The following is a 23,385-nucleotide window of genomic DNA, read 5'->3' on the forward strand; positions in this document are numbered from 1 at the left end:
GCAGACTCGGCCTTATTTTCCTGGTTTGTCGTTTCCGCGATCCGGATCTTGAGATTGACTGTGGACTGGTCATACAGATTCGCAAAATTCGAACAGATAATGGCAGCTAGTAATCAGAATGTCGAAGGGGATACATGCGATTTCTTCTATCACAAAGGCTATTGCTATACCAGTGATTTGGACCGAAATGCCGTCGAAAGCATGAAGGACTTTCCATACAAAGACGGCGATGTTCTTGTCGCTGGGTTCCAAAAATCAGGCAATCACTGGTTGGTGCAAATCTTAATTAAAATGTACGAAGATTGGGGTTTGTGTACCCATGATGATCAACGCGACGCTAGTGGTTTGGACTGGCTGATGTTCGCCCCACAACTACAAACTGTTCGACAAGGATGGAAAACGGCTTTTGAAGAGCAGATGGATAGCATGCCTTCGCCAAGGTTACTTCGTGCACACTTCCCACTAGAAGTTCTAAGCCCAGAAAAACATCTCCGAGAAAAGAGGCTGAAAGTTATCTGTATTTCACGCAATCCTAAAGACGTCTGCGTTTCATGGTATCACTACATGAAGGTATTCGCGGCTGGTAGGTGGGCTCAGAGCTTTGATAAAGTACTAACCAACTTTGTGGAGGGACAAACAATAAATGGTCCATGGTTAAATCACGTGTCATCATGGCATACACTTGACTGCAGTGATAATGTACTGCATGTGAAATATGAAGACATGAGACAAAATCCCAAACTAGTCATTCGAAGAATATCCGAGTTTCTAAATCGACCACTAACGGATGAAAAATTAGAAGCAGTTGCTGAATCTACAACTTTCGAGACAATGAAATCAGCTGGGTCTGATCGTAAGATCCCAATGACTCGTGAAGTAAAGAACTTCCTAAGGAAAGGAATGATAGGAGATTGGAAAACTCATTTTACTGTGGCACAAAACGAATATTTCGATCGAGAAATTACACAGAAGTTGACGGAAAGGGGGATAAACTTTATATACGAATAGAGGGTTGACTTTCCCCATTGTTAGGGGGATAGGGGTGTTTTTTCATTGTAGATGCACAAGTCCGGGGAGCATACTTAGGTAAATTGATGGGAAACTATTGTAACAAGATTTTTTTCAGATCATATTAGAAATGGGGCGAATTCTTAAAAATATGTGAGTTCAAGATCTTTTATCAAAGGTGCATACAGAGTACCTGACTGTTGTATGAGCTACTGACAACCATGTAATGTATTATAATGGTTTGAAGTAATAGTCAATGAATGAGAGAATGGCTAGCTATCGTGCAGATAATGCACAACATTAACACCAGGTAGATGCAATATCTACACTGTAGCCCAACTCTAGTTCATGAAAACTTGTTATTAAAGACAAAATTATTGACTCGCTGTCATTAAAAGCAGCTGAATAACACCATCAAAGTGAAAGTGTTGGGAAGATTATGATTTTGAATGTACAGCAAACACACGTGTGTAGTCATAAATTGGCCAATCAGGTTTGAGGGTGTACACAAATTAGCAACTTATTTTGAGCAACAGGCCGGTGATTGGCCAATTCATTTAAACCACAAGCCTGAGGCACTTGAGGAACACGTCCTTCCATCAATTTTGTTACTGAGTTTCATGTGGCTGGTTGGCCATACTGTACGTTCACTTGTCTTTCTACAAGTATTGTTGAAGGACATTTCACTGTTTGTAGAGATAGTAATCTAGATTGTCTTCATGATTTTGGGTACAGTGAAGTAAAAGTAAATAAAATTGATTTTTTCCTATCTGTTTTTGTTACGAAGATATATAAATAATAAAAAATAGTGTCCAAATAAACCATGTATGTCTCATTTAAATCCGTCTTTCGAACAAAAGACGCAATCAGAAATCTGAGACACGTCATAGTATAGTAAAGCTGCAGGGTCTATTAAAACCAACAAAAGAACAAGTTAAAATTTATTTAGCGAAATACACACCAGATTTTCAAATCATCACTTTATTACATGACACCTTGTGGAAAGAGCAAAAAAAAGTAAACAAAAAACAAGAACGAAGCGCATTCTACATAAATTAGAATCAATTCCATGAACCCTGTGGTTTATCAACTATTGTACAATCAATATTGATGTAATTCGTAACTTAGAAACAGTGACATCAGGGTTACAAGTCAAACTAGGGGTGTCGACTGTCGTCTGGTACGAAACAGTTCAAAGGGTCACGGTAAATAAAAAAAATGGCAAGACCTAATCAGAAAATCGAGAAGAATACCAGTGATTTCTTCTACCACGAGGGCTATTATTACCCCAGAGACTTTGACAGGGGTCACATTGAAACTATCAGTAACTTCCCGTTCAAGGAGGGAGATGTCCTTGTTGCTAGTTTCCCGAAGTCTGGTACGAACTGGATGGTGCAAATCTTGATGAAAATGTACGATGACTGGGGACTATGTACGGTAGGTGATCAACACGATGGTGGCTCCCCCGATTGGATTTTGTTAAATCCATATTTTAAATCTATTCGCCAAGATTGGAAGAAGGCTTTCGTTAAACAGATGGACACCATGGTAGCACCAAGATTACTCTTCTCACACTTACCACCAGACGTTCTACACACTAAAACGCAACTTATAGAAAAGAGACCGATAATTATATGTATGTCACGGAATCCTAAAGATGTCTGCGTATCTTGGCATGAATTCGCCCAAGATTTTAGCAATGGTTGCATGGCAGCCTCAGACATGGAGGAAACAATAACCAACTTCGTGAAGGGATGTATTATGCATGGTCCATGGTTAGATTACGTGACATCATGGCACAAACTTGGCCGAAATGATGGCGTACTTCATGTCAAATATGAAGACATGAAACGACACCCAAATTCAGTGATAGGTGAAATTGCAGATTTTCTCAATCGACCACTGACAGAAGAAAAAATACAAGATGTTGCCGAATCTTCCACCTTCGAGGCGATGAAGTCGAATGAAAACATAATTCCTATGGCACGGGATGTGAAGAACTTTTTGAGGAAAGGAAGAATAGGAGATTGGAAAAATTACTTTACTGTAACACAAAACGAATATTTTGACAAAGAAATTATAGAGAAGTTAGCGGAGAGGGGCATAGACTTTATATACGAATAGACATTAATTAGTCTAACTCGGACTAACTCAACAATTCATACACTTCATAGCGGGTTATCATTGTCCTACACACATTAGTGATATGGAAATATATCTAAATGAGCACTTCCAAATATGGTTTATCAAGTAGACTGTTCCTGAGTATATGAACGTCACGTGACCACGGGGTTGCGTGTCAAACCATAGACCCCACACACGATAAACCAGGCTGGTCCCATTGTTCAAGATGTAAAGACCTATTTGAAGAAAGGAATGATAGGCGATTGGAAAAATTGCTTTATAATACTGTGGCACAAGTGAATATTTTGATCAAGAAATTGCAAAGAATTTGGCGGAGATGGGCATAGACTTTACCATATATACGAATAGAGATATTGACGTATTGTATCACAGTGGAGAGAAATAACTGTGATTCTATCATGGGAATAACTAACACAAAATAAAGACAATATAGTGTTCAAAATTAACCTGGCATACTTTTGCGACGAATGAAAGTCTATAGTTGAACTAAATAAGGGAGTCGTCATTATTTACGTCCTATGGGGTCAGAGGAATAGGGAACTTGCAATCCAAACTGAACATGCTCAGACGCAAAGGACTATGGGATTATCTGTGGTTTATCGTTATACCTAATCTGGAGCTACTGATAAAATTAACCTCCCACAAAGATCAGGGTGACTATGAATTGATCATTCCTAGTTAAAATCAATGTAACAATATTGTTTACAATGCTAATTGATTAGTATTATCTCATTTTCCATGATGCAACATTCAACATGGCGGGTTTGCAAGTTCCCTATTGCTGTGAAAAAGCAAGTAAATTTGAGTAACCCCCTCCACTACACCCACACCACACTTGGAAAATATTTCCTTACCCCCACCCCCCACCCCCACCCCCACCTCACTTGGAAAATATTTTCTTATACAGGAATGTCATCATCATAAACCAGAGCCTCTTGTACGGCACTGTCCAAGACACACCATCTAGATATTTTGCAGTGTCATGGAAGACATATCAGGTCTGGTTTGTGAGAATGAAGAATTTTGTGTGAATCCCCTTCCCCTGTACAAATACACACACACACACACACAGATATATATATAATACCAATACAAGTTACAGTACAGAATGAAAGGCCATTGCTAGGAAATAGACACTTGCTTCAAGCTAACAATGATATAGTGCAAAATTCGAGGCCAGGGAAGTAGATGTTTGGGTCAAGTTAACAATGATATACATGTAGTGCAAAATAATAATAATAATAATAATAATAATAATGATAGTAATAATAAATAAAGCGCTTTACAATTATTACCCCTAGCTCAGATCTATAGTGGCACAGTGGCCCTTTATACTTCCTCAACTCCTTGGGGAGCATACAATCCATTGCCGCCTTTATAAGCGCATAGGATTAAAGCATTCACATTGCAACCTCTATCCTACCAGGTCCCTAGTTATACAGCTGGGTTGACTGAGGCACAGTCATGGTTCAAATCTTGCCCAAGGACTTTAGCCACTCAGAAACAAACAGCATAGACGGGGCTCGAACCTGCAACCTGCAGATTCCAAGCCAGCCACTCTAACCATTCACCCATCATGACTCCAATGCAAGGCTGAATAGACTGCACTTATTACAAGTAATTCTTGTAATTTGTATCCAAAAACATATATATAAACTAAACACTCTTAAAAAAACAAAATAAATAATATTTATTTATCCTTGATAGTTCTTTAAGTATATGAACACTTAAGTCCAGAGAGGGCCATCTCCCATGGGTTCAGTCTTCCATTACACACTAGGTCAAACTTAGCCAATAATTCAACAATCCTTTGTTAATTAAAAAAAATCCACTTTATTTAAGATAATATGGTTAATTTACATATTACATAATTATACATTTTGTGCTCCATGTAGCCAATCAGAGAACAGTATGTAGCATGAAGCACTTATAAGGTTGGTTTTGATTGGTTGTTAAACAATAGCTTTTATTATTTTGTGCTCTGTGTAGCCAATCAGAGAAGTGTGTAGCATGAAGGACTTACAAGGTTAGTTTTGATTGGTTGTTAAACAATGGCCTTTATTGGATTGACCTACCAGTATACATGTATGAGAAAACTTAAGAGTGCATCAACTAACCCTTTTCTATTCCCTGCAGCTACCAAAGATATAACTTTGGGTAAATATAATACCTTTATTGCCTGGCTATGAGGGCACTAATAGTCATTTATTACCCCAAGGGCTGTAATGCAGGCTGAAAGCTTAGGGAAATAGTAGCTACATAACAACGTATGGGGTAATATGACGTGTACTAGTGTCTGCATAAGGACAGGCAATAAATGTTTTATAACACATCACATTCTCTGACAAGTATTCCTTCCATACTCTAAGTATATCACCAGTAGGACTACCATGCTACTGCCACAGGGAAAGTAGATTACAATTAGTGCTCTGTTCTATGCAAATTGAGGTCACTATGGGTTACCAGTCCCTGATACCATGTGACATGATATAAGTCAATAACTGATGGCTATATGAAAATGATGTTTTATAACATTACATTGTGCAAGTGTTCATTAACATAATAAACAAAAAATGTGTTAAATAAACAGTGATATCTTATGTGTACATAGATATAAACAGTACTTTGAACAAAATGCTTAGTTAAGTCCATAGACCCTCCACCAACAGAGGGTCTATGGTTAAGTTCTAAATATAAACATACATTAAATAATGATGCCCCTGAGTTCTTGTTTCCTGTGTAAAGTGATGAGCAAAAGGGCTGTCAGTAGAGAGAAAAAAATTCCATTTCATAGCAGAATATTTCAACAATGACAGTTTCATACAGCCTTGGAAAATATCCAATTATCAAAATAGTTTATAATACATCATTCAACACTGCTTAATAGTTTGTAAGATTTGCTGTGTTGGGATGCTGCTGACAATATCTGCTAACAATAGCAATAATTGGCCAACCTGGTTAATCACAGTCAACATATTTCTCAATACACAGAAAGTAATATTTATGAATAATTAAAAATGTAGTCATAGAAAAGTACATAAGGCATTATACCAGATTTTATTAGTAAAGTGTAGAATATGCCCACCCCTACCCCTCCAAATGCAAGAATTGTACTATATTTTTGTATATTCCAACAAGCGAAGTCATTAGTCATGGATATTATGCTAAATTCCCATAATAACATTTCAATATACACTGGAAAAAAACTTTACTATTGAATAAATTGAAAACATTTAATTCAGTTTGTGTGTGTGTGTGTGTGTGTGTGTGTGTGTGTGGTTCAAAATCAAGCACTTTACTAAATTCAGACATACATTTATGCCATGACAAAATTGAAATGTGGATAATGAAAATTGTTGTCTAAAACCCTGCTAAGAATGTGATATTTTCCCAACGAGTGGGGTTATCCCTATGAATACTGGAATTCTCTTTTGGGTACAGCATTCCATATTGTAGAACTGAGTATCAGCAAGACTTATGGTAGAGTTCTGTGAACACTACTAACTAGGGTTTCCATACAAGTAGAATGGAACTCCTCAGTATCTTGGCAAGAACCTTGCTTGTGCTATCTACACACACGTTATTAATACATTAACATTTTAAATATGTAATGTATGTACTGAAAAGTTAGCTTTCCATTCTGAATGTTGTATAAGTGGCAAAAATTGACAAGATAATGCAAAACTATTAAATAAAGTGTGGTTTCTTGAAAGTATAACAAATGTTATCAAGAATGCTGAAGTTTTAAAATGTTTCAATAAAGGTTAGTTGCATGAATATTTTTGACTGTTAAACATTATTCTAATTTAATCCAATGGTTACCATAGAAACATCAAAGAATGACCATTTATGTATCCAACTAATGCAAGTCTTGTACAGACCGCAGTACTATATTGTGAAACCCAAAGTTAAAATAAAGTTAGTTGTGTACAGACTACAGTGCTATATTGTGAAACCCAAAGTTAAGGTAAAGTTGAACAAGTTGCACGTTAGTATGAGTTATACAGCATGTTGCAGGTTACCGTTCACTGGCCTGTTTGACACACTCATACAGAATTCAATTAGAAACTGTACATGCTACAATGTAAGATTGTTCACTGGCCTGTTTGACAAAATCACACAGAAACCAAATAGAAACTGTACATGCTACACTGTAAGATTGTTCACTGGCCTGTTTGACAAAATCATACAGAAACCAAATAGAAACCGTACATGTTGTACTGATTGAATGAATGCAGTTTCTTGCTACAGTGACGTAAACTAATATGCCACCATGCCAACACATGTCTGCATCTTGTCATAATAATTTTAATTGGTTGGTTTCAAACTATTTCATAAAATACACTATAAATTGCAATGTTGCTATCCTACAGTTAAAGTGTAGAATTATAGTTTCTGATTAGTTTCTGTGTGATTGCATCAAATAGGACCAGTAAACACTACTCTGCAATGCACCGTAAGTAATAGTTTTAGTTCTTTTGTGCCATAGAGTGAACAGACAAATTAATTCAATAATAAATTAAATACAATGTATATAAATCTGGATTGAGCTTCATTCTTTTGTACAACTTTGCATAACTTTGTGTAGTTTCTTTTTTTTTTGTTTAATTTTCAAAACATTTTGCAAGGACAAAATGTAATTAGACATCAGACTCTGCTGTTCACACACACACACACACACATACATACATACATACATACATACATACATACATACACACACACACACACACACACATACACACACACACACACACTGCATGTATGTATACATTGTAACATGAATTAAAAGATTATTCTACAAACATACTTTTTTTGTGTATTCTGAGAGTCAAGTGTGGTTAGAAAATTGAATCAGGATCACTTCAGATAATCAAAAATGGTGCCAAGATTGAGGCAACTTTAGTAATAATTGTATGTATACAATGCATTGTTTTATATTCCCTTGGTGTGAAACCCTTGGAATGTTCCAACAGATTGACTGATGTGAACCTCTTGAAAGGTTCTTACAGTACTGATTGGCTGACGTGAAGTCCCTGGAATGTTCCTACTGATTGGCTGATGTGCAGCCCTTGAAAGGTTCGTACTGATTGGCTGATGTTAAGCCTTTGTAAGGTTCCTACTGATTGGCTGATGTGAAGTCCCTGGAATGTTCCTACTGATTGGCTGATGTGCAGCCCTTGGAAGTTTCGTACTGATTGGCCGATGTTAAGCCTTTGTAAGGTTCCTACAGATTGGCTGATGTGAAGCCCTTGGAAGGTTCGTACTGATTGGCTGAAGTGTAGCCATTGGATTGCCCTAACAGCACTGAAAGGAAAGTATATACATCTGTACTTCCTTACTGCAAGAGATGTCAATTTTTTCATCATCAAAATGATCCTTTCATTATTCTAAGTCATATGTTCTGTTGCACTTTGAATGTTCTTATCAATGATATTTTGAACCCTGAGTGACAAACATTTGCACAACATTAGACAGTTTGGCCAGTTTATCCTTGACAGTATCTGGTATTCTGTCATGCTGGGTATAGTTGAAGACATTGCCTTTTGAATCAACAAATTTCACCCTTGTGTTGTTGTTAACTTGTACCATCAGCTGTGAGCCATCATTATATTGCACCCATACTTCTCCTGAGGCCAACTGTGATGCCCAACCAACTTCAGGGACAAACACGCTTTTAACAACATGGTTGTCCTTTGGAAGACGACCAGGGGATTTCTTTTTGTAGTCTCGTGTATCTACAGTTCTATCAACTGGGTTCATTTCTGTCCGTGTGCTGTATACAGTACCGTTGAATGATATCTGACTGGGTGAAATGTGAGGTACAATTACGGTAGGCGATGTGACAATGCGTGGTTCAGGCACATCTGCAACACAGTGTTGTTCTTGGTCCAATCTCTTGGGTTGTAGTTTCTCATCCTGTTGTTTGTCAGTTGTATTCAGGTCCACCTTTGCTGGTCGTCTGCAGACCACAATTGGGAAAAATGGACCTTGTCCTGTTTTTTCTTCCAAAGACTGCATGGTAGCCTCAAGGTCCAGACAAGTTTGGTGACACTGGAACACATGATCTAGCATGAATTTAACCTCAGATGAGAGGTTACTATCCTCAACTGTCAGGGATTCTAAGGTGTGCGGCGTACCATTTGGCTCTATTACACGAACTCCACTTGCGGACAAATGAACTTTCCCTCCGTTGTAGAAACAAACTTCAAAGTCAGGTTGTGGCATGTTCTCCATCAACATACATTTAGCATCCTTTGAGTACAGTGTGACTTTGGCCGTTTTAGTTCTGACAAGCTGGACAAATTTCACAGCATATTGGTACTTTTTCCAATACTTTGAAGGCAGGTTGTCATAACTGAACATCTTTGCAGTACAAGTGGATGGCGATGGTGGTCCCTCTCCCACTGGAAGTCCTTTCCCTTTGTTGGGATGAAAGATGGTTATATTCAAACCATCCCTTGATATCTTATGAACTTCAACTACTCGCTCTTCTTCTTCTTTAGACTTCACGAATTCCAAACATACATCGCCTTGATCTAAAATGCTGACAACTGCATTTCTTGTCCTTTGCCTGAACGGTCGTAATCTGCTTGCCTTGAGAGGAGAAATCATTAACCTGCCATTGATATCCCTGCTTCCTTTTCCAACTTCACGTTTAGCTGAATTTGCTGGGTAACATTCTTTGCCTACCTCCCCAGAACGGTGTCTACTACGGCCTGTAGTATAATGTGATCTGGTCTCTTTATTTTGACTTCTTCCTTCTCTTGGAATATTGTCGCTAACTTGTTCATGATATTCAAACTGATCTCTTTGTTGAATTTCTGCTGTATAGTTTTTTTCACGATCGCAAAATCTTTCACTTCGATCAACTTGTGATAACTGCCTACTATCATCAATTTTTTTACAATGATCTGTCACATGTCCTATTGTTGAGGATTCTTGATCATGAACTGAATTCCTGATGGTTTTATCTGAATCACCAGAACTGACTTGCGTTGTTGTGGAATAAGCTGTTTCTGTATTGGAGGCTACCAGCCGGTCATTACGACTAGAAGTTGAGATATTTTTGGAGTGTTCTCTCAATATATTGCTGGAACTTTTCTGGCTGTGATAATTAATGTGATAATCTTCACCATTGTTTTCCTTTGATTCCGTCTCGTTCCTCCTCTTGTATTTACCACTGACGTTACTTGCGGATTGGGAGACAGAATTTACAGAACGGCTACTACGTCTGTGGATCACCGGTTCTTTGTGACTTCTGCTAGTTACATCTGATGAGGATATGCTCTTATTAATGGTGCGTTGAGGTACAACAGAAGATGCGCAAGACACACCAGATACAGAATTTGCATGGTTTTGGACACGATATTCACTTTTCTCTCCATAATAATTACGGGATCTGTAAAAGAAATTGAAGGTATCATCAAAAGTTTGAAAATTCAGCTTTTTAAAAGTTGTTCAAAGACGATAAACCAGGTGCATATGTAACCTACACTGTATCAGTAATCAGTACATACAAATAACATGTTCACAACAAGCATGTAATTATGTAAATGTTATGCAAATTAGCTACCATGGTTCATAATTTAGCCTTGGTAGAACATTTTCTAGTTCCTGCAAACATGCTTCACATATGTATACAGGTAACTTGTCATCTGTACTGTCATTGGCTAGATGATCTGATGGTGGGCCATAAAGAATTGTGGGAATGTACACATTCAAGGGTCATCTACATACGTCAGTATGACTGATTCAAAATGGCTATTGCTAGGTACATGTAACTATGGTCTCACAAGAACTGATAAGTCAAGTGATGACACAGCACTCAGTATTGGGAGAACATTGTGTATTGTTCCAAAATTATCTCCATAGTGCTATTCTAATGTACATTTAGCATTAAAATGGCCATATGGATGAGGATTGGGTATTTATTTTAACTTTTAATTTATGAAACAATTTAATCATGGCTTTCCACTTTAAAAATTAATGTAAAATTACATTGACAAAGTCTTTTTGTAACTCAATACTTTGCAAAAAGCTCTGAAGAAAATGTGTAAAATGTTTGTTATTGTACATACAATAACAAATATTTCACACACTTATTAATCTTTTGCAATTTATTGAGTTACAAACACAGACTTTGTCAATATTCTTTCACATTGATTTTTCAAGTAGGAAAGCATGATGAAATTGTTTTTTAATAATCCAAATAAATACCCCTCCTCATCCATATGGCCACTTCTGTAAAACACATTTTAACGAAAAGTTGTCTTCATGGTCAAATAATGCCTGAAAAACAAACCCCCAAATTTTTTCTTGAGATCTCATCAGCATTGTCAAGGTTATACAATATTAATGAACTGACACATACAAATGTATCTAGTCTGAGACATGTAACAAAGTTGAACAGATACAGTTGGAATTTTGACATCAGTCTGTTGTAGAACACCCTTTATGGCAAGATGTCAGAGAATTTGGATTCAGCTTTTTTGACTCCATGAGCTGAGAGCCTGTTTACAATGTATTACTATGAACCAAGAGTCCATGACATTTGTTCTTATCTTTTTTATATCTGTCAGCATTCAAAGGTAATCCTGACATTGTATTGAGGTACAGGACAGTATTTGATACCAGAAATTATTACATATATACCAGAGATTACTTGCATTCAATGCATGCACATACAGTACTACAGGTAATGGTATTTGAACTGCAGTGCAATACCAACAAACATTATTGCATACCTGCAAAGGATTTACAAATAAGTGCACCATCACGCCTTACACATGAAATCACTGTGTAATTTTATGCAAATTTGCTGTTCCAGATTTAACATATGTAATAATAACAAACCCCATGATGTCTGATTGCCATGTGAGTGTCAGTGTGGGTACTCTCAAGGTACATGTATTTGCATGAGTGCTTGCAGTGTTTTCTGCACTTTCACTCCTTATGCTTACGGCCGCAGAAAACACTGCAAGCACTCATGCAAATACCTTGAGAGTACATGTACATGTATGTCACACTTGCATTCATGTATCATGAGGTTCTGTTATAGTATTCCTTAAAAATATATACAATGGCTACAACATGATACATGTACATGGATAAAGGTGTGTTTTCTCAGAGTTTGAGTAGATGAATAGGAGACGTACGAAAAAAAAAAAATGTCAGTTAGGATAGCGGAAGAGTAGTAGCTGTTAGCGTTAGTCTTACACATCTACAGGTAGTATGGGTAGGCTATGAGTGGCAGGATAATGGTGAATTTTCAAGGTATGATTGGTCATATTATATGTTGTATGAGGGACATGGTCAAACCAATACTGTTTAGGATCATTTCACAAACTTTATCACTAAGCACTTACCTGTCATTTTTACTGACAAGTGATATTTGTTGAGTTTTTTGCAGTATATCAGAGGTTTCAGAAATCTGTTGGCTTGTTTCACGTGAGGTTAGTGAGGTAGTTTCATTAGAAGACCTATTACTTCTAGAGGTTGCTTGAGTATTGAAAGACGGTCCTCGACCCTTCATCGGCTTAGTGTGTGGTGGTTGACGTGAACTGTTTACACCAGTGGAAACAGTTGCCATGGTAGCATGACCACTGTCAACAGACATATCCATGGATTTGAACTTGCGTGATGAAGTGTTCCTGGAGGTGTGTTTGTCTTGCTGGTCAAGACGATCAGACTTGGTCATGAAAGGATGATCAAGAAGCCCAGACAATGATATCCTGTCTGATGGATTCTTCCTCAGCATCTTGGAGATGAGGTCCTTGGCTTCTGGAGATATATACTTTGGCACTTCATACTGTGCTAACATCACTTTATTTAGAGTACTCCGTACTCCTTCAGTCTCAAAGGGTGGCCTACCCACCAGGAAAGTGTACAGCATACAGCCTAGAGACCACACATCAGATTCAAGGCCATGTGCACTTCTGGTTGCAATTTCTGGTGAGATATAGTTAGGTGTTCCACACATAGTGTAATGCTTTTCGCTTGGAAGTGACAGTTTTGTTGCCAATCCAAAGTCAGCAATTTTAGGGTTCATATCATTTGTTAGGAGAATATTTGCAAGTGTTAAATCTCTGTGTAGGATACCATGGGAGTGTAGGTACAGTAATCCAAGAACTATTTGTTTGAGAAAGTGACATGCCTTTTCTTCAGATAAACCCTTGTTGTGAGTTTTCATGTATCTATTTAATTCTCCATTGTGGCACATATCTAGCACCAAGTACACATAATCAGCATCTTCAAAACAACTGTACAACTCCAGTATAGCAGGGTGTTTGAGTTGATAGTGAATTTCAACCTCATTACGAACCCTGGATACCATGCCTGTTGCATGCATCATCTTCTTATCAATCATCTTTATAGCAACCTACAGAAACAGAACATGACATCAAAATTATCACCAATACCAAGATTTCAGAATCCTGCATCAGAAAAAGTGAAATCTGTTCTCAGACCACTATATAGTGATCTGAGATCTGTTTAAACACTACATGACTGTGTACACATCTTCCTTACAACTTTGGATATAAACAATTGTACAATTTATATTGTATGATTACAAAGACTTGGTAATGGTGTTAATTTGTTTGTTGAATCTTGGAAAGAGTAAACATTCTATTCTCCAACACCAAACAGCCACACATAGTTTATTCTTGATATTTTCATGATTTCACATTGATGGTGATTGCTATCATAATTATGTACACAAATATGACCCTTTTAGTGGTTTGAAAGAATATCTAAGTTTTTTATTGGAACACGTGTAACATTTCATCTCAAGTAAATTATAATGACATATGACAAACCTAGATTTGAGGAGTTATAATACATGTTTGTGTTCTCACCCATTTTATACCTGTGATTTTTTTGTTTCAGTACATGATTTAATAGTCATATTTTCCCTAAAGTTCAGTAACTAGTGTAAGTTAATTTTTACTGCCAGTGCTGCTCCAAACCATGGAAATATATATCCATGTTATTGTAACATACTTAATCCTAAAGGGATGCAAAAAATACGTTCGTATTTGAAACTAAAAAGACGGCATAATGAGACATACATGTTGTGGACTGAACGTTTATTTTGGTCGCACTATGAAATAAATCTGAAGGAGATTTCGTAGAACACATTATCATTACATTAAAGTACTTACCTCCTGTCCTGTTTTCAGCGAACGTCCCCTGTAAACACAGGCAAACCCACCCTTCCCTAAAAGATTAAGAACTTGGTATTCCTCGATGCTGTCACCCATACAGCTTGACATTGCAGCAGCCATGTCTGTACCGCCTATTAAATGTTCAAAGTACTTTCCGTTAAGATCACATCGGTGATTCACCGTCAAAATTAAAATCTGACGAAGTTTACTTCGTTAGAGACGCAGCCATCTTGTCTTGACGTGTTTTCGAATTTTGGAGCCGATATTTGTTCGGGTGTAAGAATCGTGAAGCTACACAAAATCAGTAAATATTTATGTCTGTAGGTCATCCATGGTAACATTGACACTTGTTTTGATAATATCTTCAGAAGTCTGGTAATCCGATTTGAGATAAAAACGTATCCGATTTTAAATAACGTATTTCACCGAAACATGTTTTGACATACAAGTCTGCGCGAGTTGAAAATTTGAAAGATCCCGCGATCAACGAGAACGAGACAAGGGATTAATTTAGGTCAACATCCGGGTATCCGCCATTCCTTTTCATTAGCGCAAACTTTACAGAGCGTTGCTCGATAAAAATCAATTACTCCAGAAAATAATGTTACTATGTGGGAAATGTCCATACTAAGTACATAGCTTATCATTAAAGAACACAATACCTTTATATGAAACATTAAAGGCGGAATATTTGAGAACTCTTTTGAAATTATTCTGGTAATTTATGAAAATACTGGCGAATTTGGTGCTCACAATATTTATCGTAAATAGAGCGCTGAATAGTAAACTTATTTTGAAAACAGGTAAGTGTATTCTTGATAATAATGGGTTAAAATTGAGGAAAATAATGTTCATTTATTCATTGAAAACGACGTACTGCTTTCTAATTTTATTTGTGTGTAACCATGCGAATTGGAAAGAAACACAGTCGCAACAACTCCGAGTAAGTGTAGACGTTGGAACCGAGTTGGTTGTCTGAGAGTTAGCATGGCTGCAGTCGCGTCCTCGGTGCTTGTGTACGGAATCCGACTCTGATAATGTCCCTAAACACCGGAGAAGGAGAGGAACATTGTCAGAACCGAGTTCCGACTTATTCCGTCTGCAAGCAGATCTATAGGCAGCACTAGACTATGTTATTGAGTTCTCTTACTAAGCATACAGTGTGTTTTTTCTAAAACAACTTGCACTTCTGTTGGCTTTACTATGCTATGGATACTTTATTAACTTCGGTATTTATTTATTTATTTACTTACGAATATTTATTTTTCGTTTACTTTTTTTTTTAAGGTAACCATAGTAAAGCCAAAAGAACTGTCAAAATTGCTTTAGAAAAATGAAACACCATCAGCTTTTCAAATTATTACTTTATTACACATGATACATGGCATCTTGTTATTGTAGGGGGAATTTTTTTTTTTTTTAAATAAACAAAACAAAAAATGTAAACAAATACAAAGCTCTTTTTTCAAGCCCCTGTGTTGTGACTTATATATCATTACACTGTATTGTCAGAATTTGTAATTGATTATTGTTGTCTATGGATCCAATTGTTGCAGAGATGGCGACATCAAACACTAACTCAAATAACTCTTCAGGATCAAGTGGTACAACAACACCCAGTATAACAAATGGAGCTGAAAGTACCACAGCAGGTACACCATTAGCCGAGTTCCTTCAACAATTGGAAGACTACACACCAACGGTAAATATTAGTGTACATAGATAAAATCTTATACCAAACCAGAGTGACTACACAGCTTCAGTTTAGGCAGCCCTATGGTGTATTTTTTTTTACATCTCACAAGGCTTTTTGTTACAAATTACATTAAAGAAACTGATAGTGTGCAAGCATATAACATGATACATTTTATCTCTCTTTGAACACAAATCAACGTCACTCAGATGAAACAAGGAAAATTCAAACATGAACTGTTTACTTATGTTCACAGTGAAATAAAGTATGACATTTCATGTGTGTGCATGCTAATATCCATCACTTATGTTGTTTTTAGTCCCCGCGGACGAAGTCCGGAACGGGGACTTATGGATTGGGTTCCGTCTGTCCGTCCGTCCGTCCGCAGCCGTTTCTTGGAGATGCCTGTACCGATTTTTTTCAAACTTGGTACAGGGGCAACATGCTATGGCATACATATGCACGTCAATTTGTTTTATGATACGATCCAATATGGCCGCCTAGCAGCCATTTTGTTTGCGAATTTTCCCTGTCTAAAGCCATAACTCAGACATGCTCACACAGATCTCATTCAGAGTTGGTATTAGGACAGTGTTCTATGGCATATATGTGCATATTCATTGTTGTCATGATACGATCCAATATGGCCGCCTGGCAGCCATTTTGTTTGTGAATTTTCATGTCCAAAGCCATAACTTAGACATGCTTGAACAGATCTCATTTAAAGTTGGTATTAGGACAGTGTTCTATGACATACATGTGCATATCCATTTTCATTGTGATACAATCCAATATGGCTGCCTGGCAGCCATTTTGTTTGCAAATTTTCCATGTCCAAAGCCATAACTCAGACATGCTTGAACAGATCTCATTCAAAGTTGGTATTAGGACAGTGTTCTATGACATACATGTGCATATCCATTTTCATTGTGATACGATCCAATATGGCTGCCTGGCAGCCATTTTGTTTGCAAATTTTCCATGTCCAAAGCCATAACTCAGACATGCTTGAACAGATCTCATTCGAAGTTGGTATTAGGACAGTGTTCTATGACATACATGTGCATATCCATTTTCGTCATGATACGATCCAATATGGCTGCCTGGCAGCCATTTTGTTTGTGAATTTTCCATGTCCAAAGCCATAACTCAGACATGCTTGAACAGATCTCATTCAGAGTTGGTATTAGGACAGTGTTCTATGACATACATTTGCATATCCATTTTCATATTGATATGATCCCCCATACCCGAACAATCCTTTCTTGTTGTAGGCATGTTCCATGTCCGACAAGCAGACACAACATATCTAAGTCTGTTTGATTTAGGTTCACAAGTGTTGTTGCGTGATCAGAGTAGTGCTAATTCCTTAAAACCCAATCATAGCGGGGACTATGTCATTCTCAATGGCTTGTTGTAATTAGTAACAAACTATGTAACTTGTTATCTGTAGATAACACTCCAAGTTAAACCCAGTCTGTTCTTTCTTCACTACAGATTCCAGATGCAGTGACTGGCTATCACTTGAACAGGTCAGGTTTTGATGCTTCAGATCCAAGGGTGTAAGTATTTATATATCATTACAGGAATTCAGTATATTTTGATTTGATTTCTGTGAAATGTGCTTACATTTACTGTAGAATTGTTTTTGAGACATGTATAAAGTTATCTCCGATTCAGAATCAGATTCACCCCCCCCCCCCCAGGGGAGGGGGGGGGGGGTCAGGGAGAACACAGAAGTTATTATTTCTGAGAGGGATCATTGCCAAGTTTACATTTACTCCATTGATTCAAGGAGGAAACTAATTTATGTCAAATTTATGTAAATAAAAAGTTATACTGACATGCTTTCTCTTCTTTCTATTCCAGTGTAAGAATGATTTCACTAGCAGCACAAAAATTTATATCAGATATTGTCAATGATGCACTTCAACATTGTAAAATGAGGGGCTCAGGTCAAAGTTCAAGAAAAATAGGAAAGGTGAGTAGAGATGGATGATATTTGGAACAAGCAGTTTTTCAAACAACTCCCACAGCGAACAGCTGATTTAGTACACTACATGAACTCTGCACTCTAAAGACTGTGCTACACCAGATCTACAGGGTCAAAGTGTGTGATGTCGACCGCGCCATGATTCACACATGAAACTTTTTTCCCTCAAAATTATGCAAATGATGTTGACCGTGTGACAGCACATCTAAATACAGTAATCGATCCATTATTTTTATAGCAATAAGTGTTAAAATTACGGAGGACATTCAGGGTGCAAAGTAAAGTTTTATTCTTTTACAAATTTTCTGACGTGAAATTTCTCACATGAATAAAATATCTGGAGACATATAATAAAAATATATGCATCATGCTAATTGCAACCTTGCACCAAAGGTATATAACCCAATATCAAGGCAATAATATACAATAATAATTTCAACTATGGGTTTTTATGGACTGTGGTTGCATGGTAGAAGGGCCTGGCATTAGGAGGGCCTGTAAGTCGTATTGTGGTTGCATGGTAGAAGGGCCTGGCGTTAGGAGGGCTTTTAAGTCATACTGTGGTTGCATGGTAGAAGGGCCTGGCATTAGGAGGGCTTGTAAGTCGTACTGTGGTTGCATGGTAGAAGGGCCTGGCATTAGGAGGGCTTGTAAGTCGTACTGTGATTAAGGTTGCATGGTAGAAGGGCCTGGCGTTAGGAGGGCTTGTAAGTCGTACTGTGGTTGCATGGTAGAAGGGCCTGGCGTTAGGAGGGCCTGTAAGTCGTACTGTGGTTGCATGGTAGAAGGGCCTGGCGTTAGGAGGGCTTGTAAGTCGTACTGTGATTAAGGTTGCATGGTAGAAGGGCCTGGCGTTAGGAGGGCCTGTAAGTCGTACTGTGGTTGCATGGTAGAAGGGCCTGGCGTTAGGAGGGCCTGTAAGTCGTACTGTGGTTGCATGGTAGAAGGGCCTGGCGTTAGGAGGGCCTGTAAGTCGTACTGTGGTTGCATGGTAGAAGGGCCTGGCGTTAGGAGGGCCTGTAAGTCGTACTGTGGTTGCATGGTAGAAGGGCCTGGCATTAGGAGGGCCTGTAAGTCGTATTGTGGTTGCATGGTAGAAGGGCCTGGCGTTAGGAGGGCTTTTAAGTCATACTGTGGTTGCATGGTAGAAGGGCCTGGCGTTAGGAGGGCTTGTAAGTCGTACTGTGGTTGCATGGTAGAAGGGCCTGGCGTTAGGAGGGCTTGTAAGTCGTACTGTGATTAAGGTTGCATGGTAGAAGGGCCTGGCGTTAGGAGGGCTTGTAAGTCGTACTGTGGTTGCATGGTAGAAGGGCCTGGCGTTAGGAGGGCCTGTAAGTCGTACTGTGGTTGCATGGTAGAAGGGCCTGGCGTTAGGAGGGCTTGTAAGTCGTACTGTGATTAAGGTTGCATGGTAGAAGGGCCTGGCGTTAGGAGGGCCTGTAAGTCGTACTGTGGTTGCATGGTAGAAGGGCCTGGCGTTAGGAGGGCCTGTAAGTCGTACTGTGGTTGCATGGTAGAAGGGCCTGGCGTTAGGAGGGCCTGTAAGTCGTACTGTGGTTGCATGGTAGAAGGGCCTGGCGTTAGGAGGGCCTGTAAGTCGTACTGTGGTTGCATGGTAGAAGGGCCTGGCATTAGGAGGGCCTGTAAGTCGTACTGTGGTTGCATGGTAGAAGGGCCTGGCGTTAGGAGGGCCTGTAAGTCGTACTGTGGTTGCATGGTAGAAGGGCCTGGCGTTAGGAGGGCTTGTAAGTCGTACTGTGGTTGCATGGTAGAAGGGCCTGGCGTTAGGAGGGCCTGTAAGTCGTACTGTGGTTGCATGTAGTGGTGCAGAAACATAATTTAAATCATATCAATTGATGGCATTAGTTTATGCTCAAAAATGTAAAGATATTGAAAAAAAATCAAAACCAAATCATTGAGCAAACATATCAATGAGCACACCACTTACCATATTTAGACAAAGTGTGCCAGGGTGTGATATGGAAAATTATTGCACAGGTTCAATGTATGCACTCAACATTTAATTACATAGGATGATATACTGGGTACATATTAATTGTAATAATGTCAAGTTAAAACTTAACCAGAACTGCAACCATAAATGTTATTACCTTGTTCTGGAATAATAGTTTGTATTAGTACCAAATTTGGAGCATAAACCATAACTGTGGACCTTTTAACTCAAGTCTTGCCAACATTTTACAACTTAGATGAACAACTGTATATATTTGCTAAAAGATGTTGTCTTGACAACTAGATAACAGTCTTGCTTGGGTAAAATATTGAGTTTTGAAGGAAAAAATACAAGTAGTCAAGTTGCAATCGTTTTGTTCAACCCTCCAAATTTCAGAATACTTATCTTATTGGGATAGAATGCTCTGCACAGAATGAAAGAAAACATTGTGTAAAATGTTTTCTGTTTCTTTTCCTGTCTACAGGACAAAAGGTATACATTAACAATGGAAGACTTGACACCAGCATTAATGGAATATGGTATCAATGTGAAGAAACCATATTACTTTACTTAGTTGTCAAGATTATTTTGAAAAACAGAAACAATACTGTCCTGAAAAGAGAGATACAAATAGCTTCCACATGTTGACATATTGTCTAATGACCTCTTAACTGTTGTTGGTTTGTGCACTTGAAGAGGGAACATTGTGGTGAAAGTTTCCTGCAAACTTCTGGTCATTAAAGCTGAACAGTGACTCAAATATTTTCAGGAATGTCAGAGTGATGGTAGGCAAGAATGAACTGAATCATTCATTCCATCATTCTAGTAGTCATCGCCATCATAGTATCCATGGTAACTCTCAGAAAGATGAAACTGAACAATTGCCACAAACAGACATTTATATTATATGTTCTTTTAACGAAGAGAAATAAAAATGACAACCTATATTCAATCAGTGCCACTAGATTCAGAATAGCAATACTTTCAGGGGTGAATATTGATACTGCCCTCAATGGTGTAATCCACATATTACTTTGTTTACGGAAGCACTCCATTTGAAGCAAGTTTATGAGTTTGTCATGCAGTTTTCTCAAGTTTTCTGTACTAAAATTTACACTTGCCTACATTTTTTTATGATACATTTTTGAGATCCAGTCAAAGGTATTACCTTCTATGACATTTATTAGCTCCGCTGTCAGCGAAAGCTGAAAGCGTAGCTTTAGGTATAGGTGGGTATTGAGGTATAGAGAGTAGAGTGAATCATAGGTGTCCGTCAAACTTTTATATTTTTACTATCTATTCCGAAAGTGACAGTCGGAATTCTTCGATATTTGGTGTGCATGTTCCCTTGGGGGAGGCTATTCAGATTTTTTCATGCCAAGTTGATCTGTGCCATTTTCAATTTTTTATGATTTTTTTTCATAAAATGTCATTTTCATCAACTCCTTGAAAACCTCTTATTAGATTGCTTTGATATCTGGCGTGTTGATGCGCAGGGGGTAGCTTACTCAGATTTGTTAATTTCAAGTCAGCACATCCTCATTTTTATTTTTTATGATTTTTTTTTTTGTAATTTGAACAAAAAATGAATATGTTAATGAGCATAATGACCGACGCCATATTGGAAATCAGTCGACGAGACTTTAAGTAAACTGCCACTTTTCAAAAGACACTATTGACGTCAAACAAGCAGTGTAATATGTGCTATAGTCATAATTCTACGCATTGGGCGCCCAAATGACAAGCGTTTGTTCGAAACAGGGTTGTAAACTTCAAATCCAATTCTGCACCCGTCTACATAATCAGCCAGTCCGCAACATCCTCATTTGCATACTCTATCCTGATTCGACCAGAAGCTGAAGGTGACCTCATTTGACCGAGCGATTTTCCACAGCAAGTATCTTGAGTATCAACACAGGACGTTCTTGGTACTCACTAAAATCACACTTCAGACCCACTATAAAAGTGTGATGTTTTCAGATAACATGTAACTTGTGGTTAATTCTATATTGTCGTGCAATTTGGAATGACAGTGAACCAGAATTCAGACAACTTGCGTAAGGAAGGGCTAGCTGCAATGATTGTAGCGTCTTGTTGCGGTTTTGTGGGTTTTTTCGTCTGTTTTGGTGACTTTTTAAGTTTTTGTGTTTAACCCGCACCTAACGTTAAACACAAAAACTTAAAAAGTCACCAAAACAGACGAAAAAACCCACAAAACCGCAACAAGACGCTACAATTATTGCAGCTAAAGGAAGGGCATGCCAGGCATGCGGTTGAAGTTTATATGGCCGACAGTTCACATGTAAAGTTAAAGTTAAACGACATGAACGTGTCTTGCCTTTCCAAAATGCAAATATTTGGCAAGTAAAAATAATTAAAATAATTACAACTTTAATTTGGCTTCAGACTTTGCATTATGTTTTGCGTATCTTTCCCCGTTTTACATGTAAATCCGAAAAGGTTCTCTCTCATCATGTCAGTGTCAGTGATCATACCGCGCGGGGCTGCTTTGAGTACACGAACGAAGTGAGGCATGTTGAGGTATTTTGTTGAGAATTATAAATATTGCGAAATGTCAAGTACAAGGTTTAAATACAATGGAATGATGAAAAAAATGGCAGAGTCTGCTGACAGGCGCCGGTCACAAGAAATACTGTGAATTAAAATATCAGACGTTGTATGTATTAATCGCCGACAATCCACCCGTATGCACGAGGGACTAACCCGGAAGCAAGTCGTTGTCAGCCATACGTTACAGTAGTAACATCGTCCGAGAAATCGCTGCGTTCAGAGTGTCATTATTCACAGAATTGTTGTTTTCGAGTGAAAACCCGTCTTGAATTGTATAATTCTAACAAATGAAGACATGTCAAGTTATATTTTGAAAGTTGTATCGCTAGTTTGAGACGATTTGCTCACGTACTATCGGGGCTTACTTGGAAGTAGTAGGACCTTACTCCAGTTCATCGGGAAGTTTAGCCAGTCCGATAATTCTTTCTGGTTTAGTTTACAACACTTTTGATCACGCAGATTTTGTTGTTGTGATGAAAAGAAATAAAAAAAAAGATCATTTCAACCATTTCGTTGTGTTTTCTTTGTGAAAGGTAACCGAACATGAACGATTGTTACCACTGTAACGTGTGGCTGAGAATGACTCTCTTCCGGGTACTTGAGATTGTCGCCGTACGGAAACTAAGATGGCGATTAATACATTTCTTCCCTATATATATCTACCACAACTAGTACAAGTTGAATGTTGTTGACTTTGTAAATTTGTTAGAAAATTGAAATTCAAATTGCCTCAAATTTATTTTAGATCCCTAGTTTATTTCATTCATCATTAAAATTTTCCAGGGTTACAGCTGTAAGACACTGGAATTATTTATAGCCAACCTCAAAATCCTCTTTTTTTTCTTTTTCTTGT

General features: G+C 37.9%; 4 protein-coding genes across 4 annotated transcripts; 3 read left to right on the forward strand and 1 right to left on the reverse strand.

The window, feature by feature from the left end:
* The first annotated feature begins 3 nt into the window (after nt 1–3).
* On the forward strand, nt 4–1,816 carry LOC144451615 (sulfotransferase 1A1-like). Its single transcript, XM_078142507.1, has one exon. The coding sequence runs from the start codon at nt 100–102 to the stop codon at nt 1,006–1,008; it is 909 nt and encodes a 302-aa protein (XP_077998633.1). The 5' UTR covers nt 4–99; the 3' UTR covers nt 1,009–1,816.
* Nucleotides 1,817–2,226: 410 nt separating this feature from the next.
* On the forward strand, nt 2,227–3,132 carry LOC144451683 (sulfotransferase 2A1-like). Its single transcript, XM_078142581.1, has one exon. It carries the CDS (start codon nt 2,227–2,229, stop codon nt 3,130–3,132), a length of 906 nt encoding a protein of 301 aa, XP_077998707.1.
* A 5,448-nt stretch (nt 3,133–8,580) lies between these two features.
* Nucleotides 8,581–14,441, reverse strand: LOC144451684 (serine/threonine-protein kinase PLK4-like). The gene is made up of 3 exons (XM_078142583.1): nt 14,319–14,441; nt 12,522–13,534; nt 8,581–10,555 (listed from the first exon to the last, which is right to left on the reverse strand). Exons 1-3 carry the CDS (start codon nt 14,439–14,441, stop codon nt 8,581–8,583), a joined length of 3,111 nt encoding a protein of 1,036 aa, XP_077998709.1.
* Nucleotides 14,442–15,099: 658 nt separating this feature from the next.
* Nucleotides 15,100–20,733, forward strand: LOC144451529 (transcription initiation factor TFIID subunit 10-like). Its single transcript, XM_078142403.1, has 5 exons — nt 15,100–15,124; nt 15,878–16,023; nt 17,512–17,576; nt 17,884–17,995; nt 20,446–20,733. The coding sequence occupies exons 2-5, from the start codon at nt 15,880–15,882 to the stop codon at nt 20,533–20,535; spliced, it is 411 nt and encodes a 136-aa protein (XP_077998529.1). The 5' UTR covers nt 15,100–15,124; nt 15,878–15,879; the 3' UTR covers nt 20,536–20,733.
* Nucleotides 20,734–23,385: the final 2,652 nt, after the last annotated feature.

The sequence above is a fragment of the Glandiceps talaboti genome, chromosome 21, assembly GCF_964340395.1.
Source record: "Glandiceps talaboti chromosome 21, keGlaTala1.1, whole genome shotgun sequence".
Taxonomy (NCBI): domain Eukaryota; kingdom Metazoa; phylum Hemichordata; class Enteropneusta; family Spengelidae; genus Glandiceps; species Glandiceps talaboti.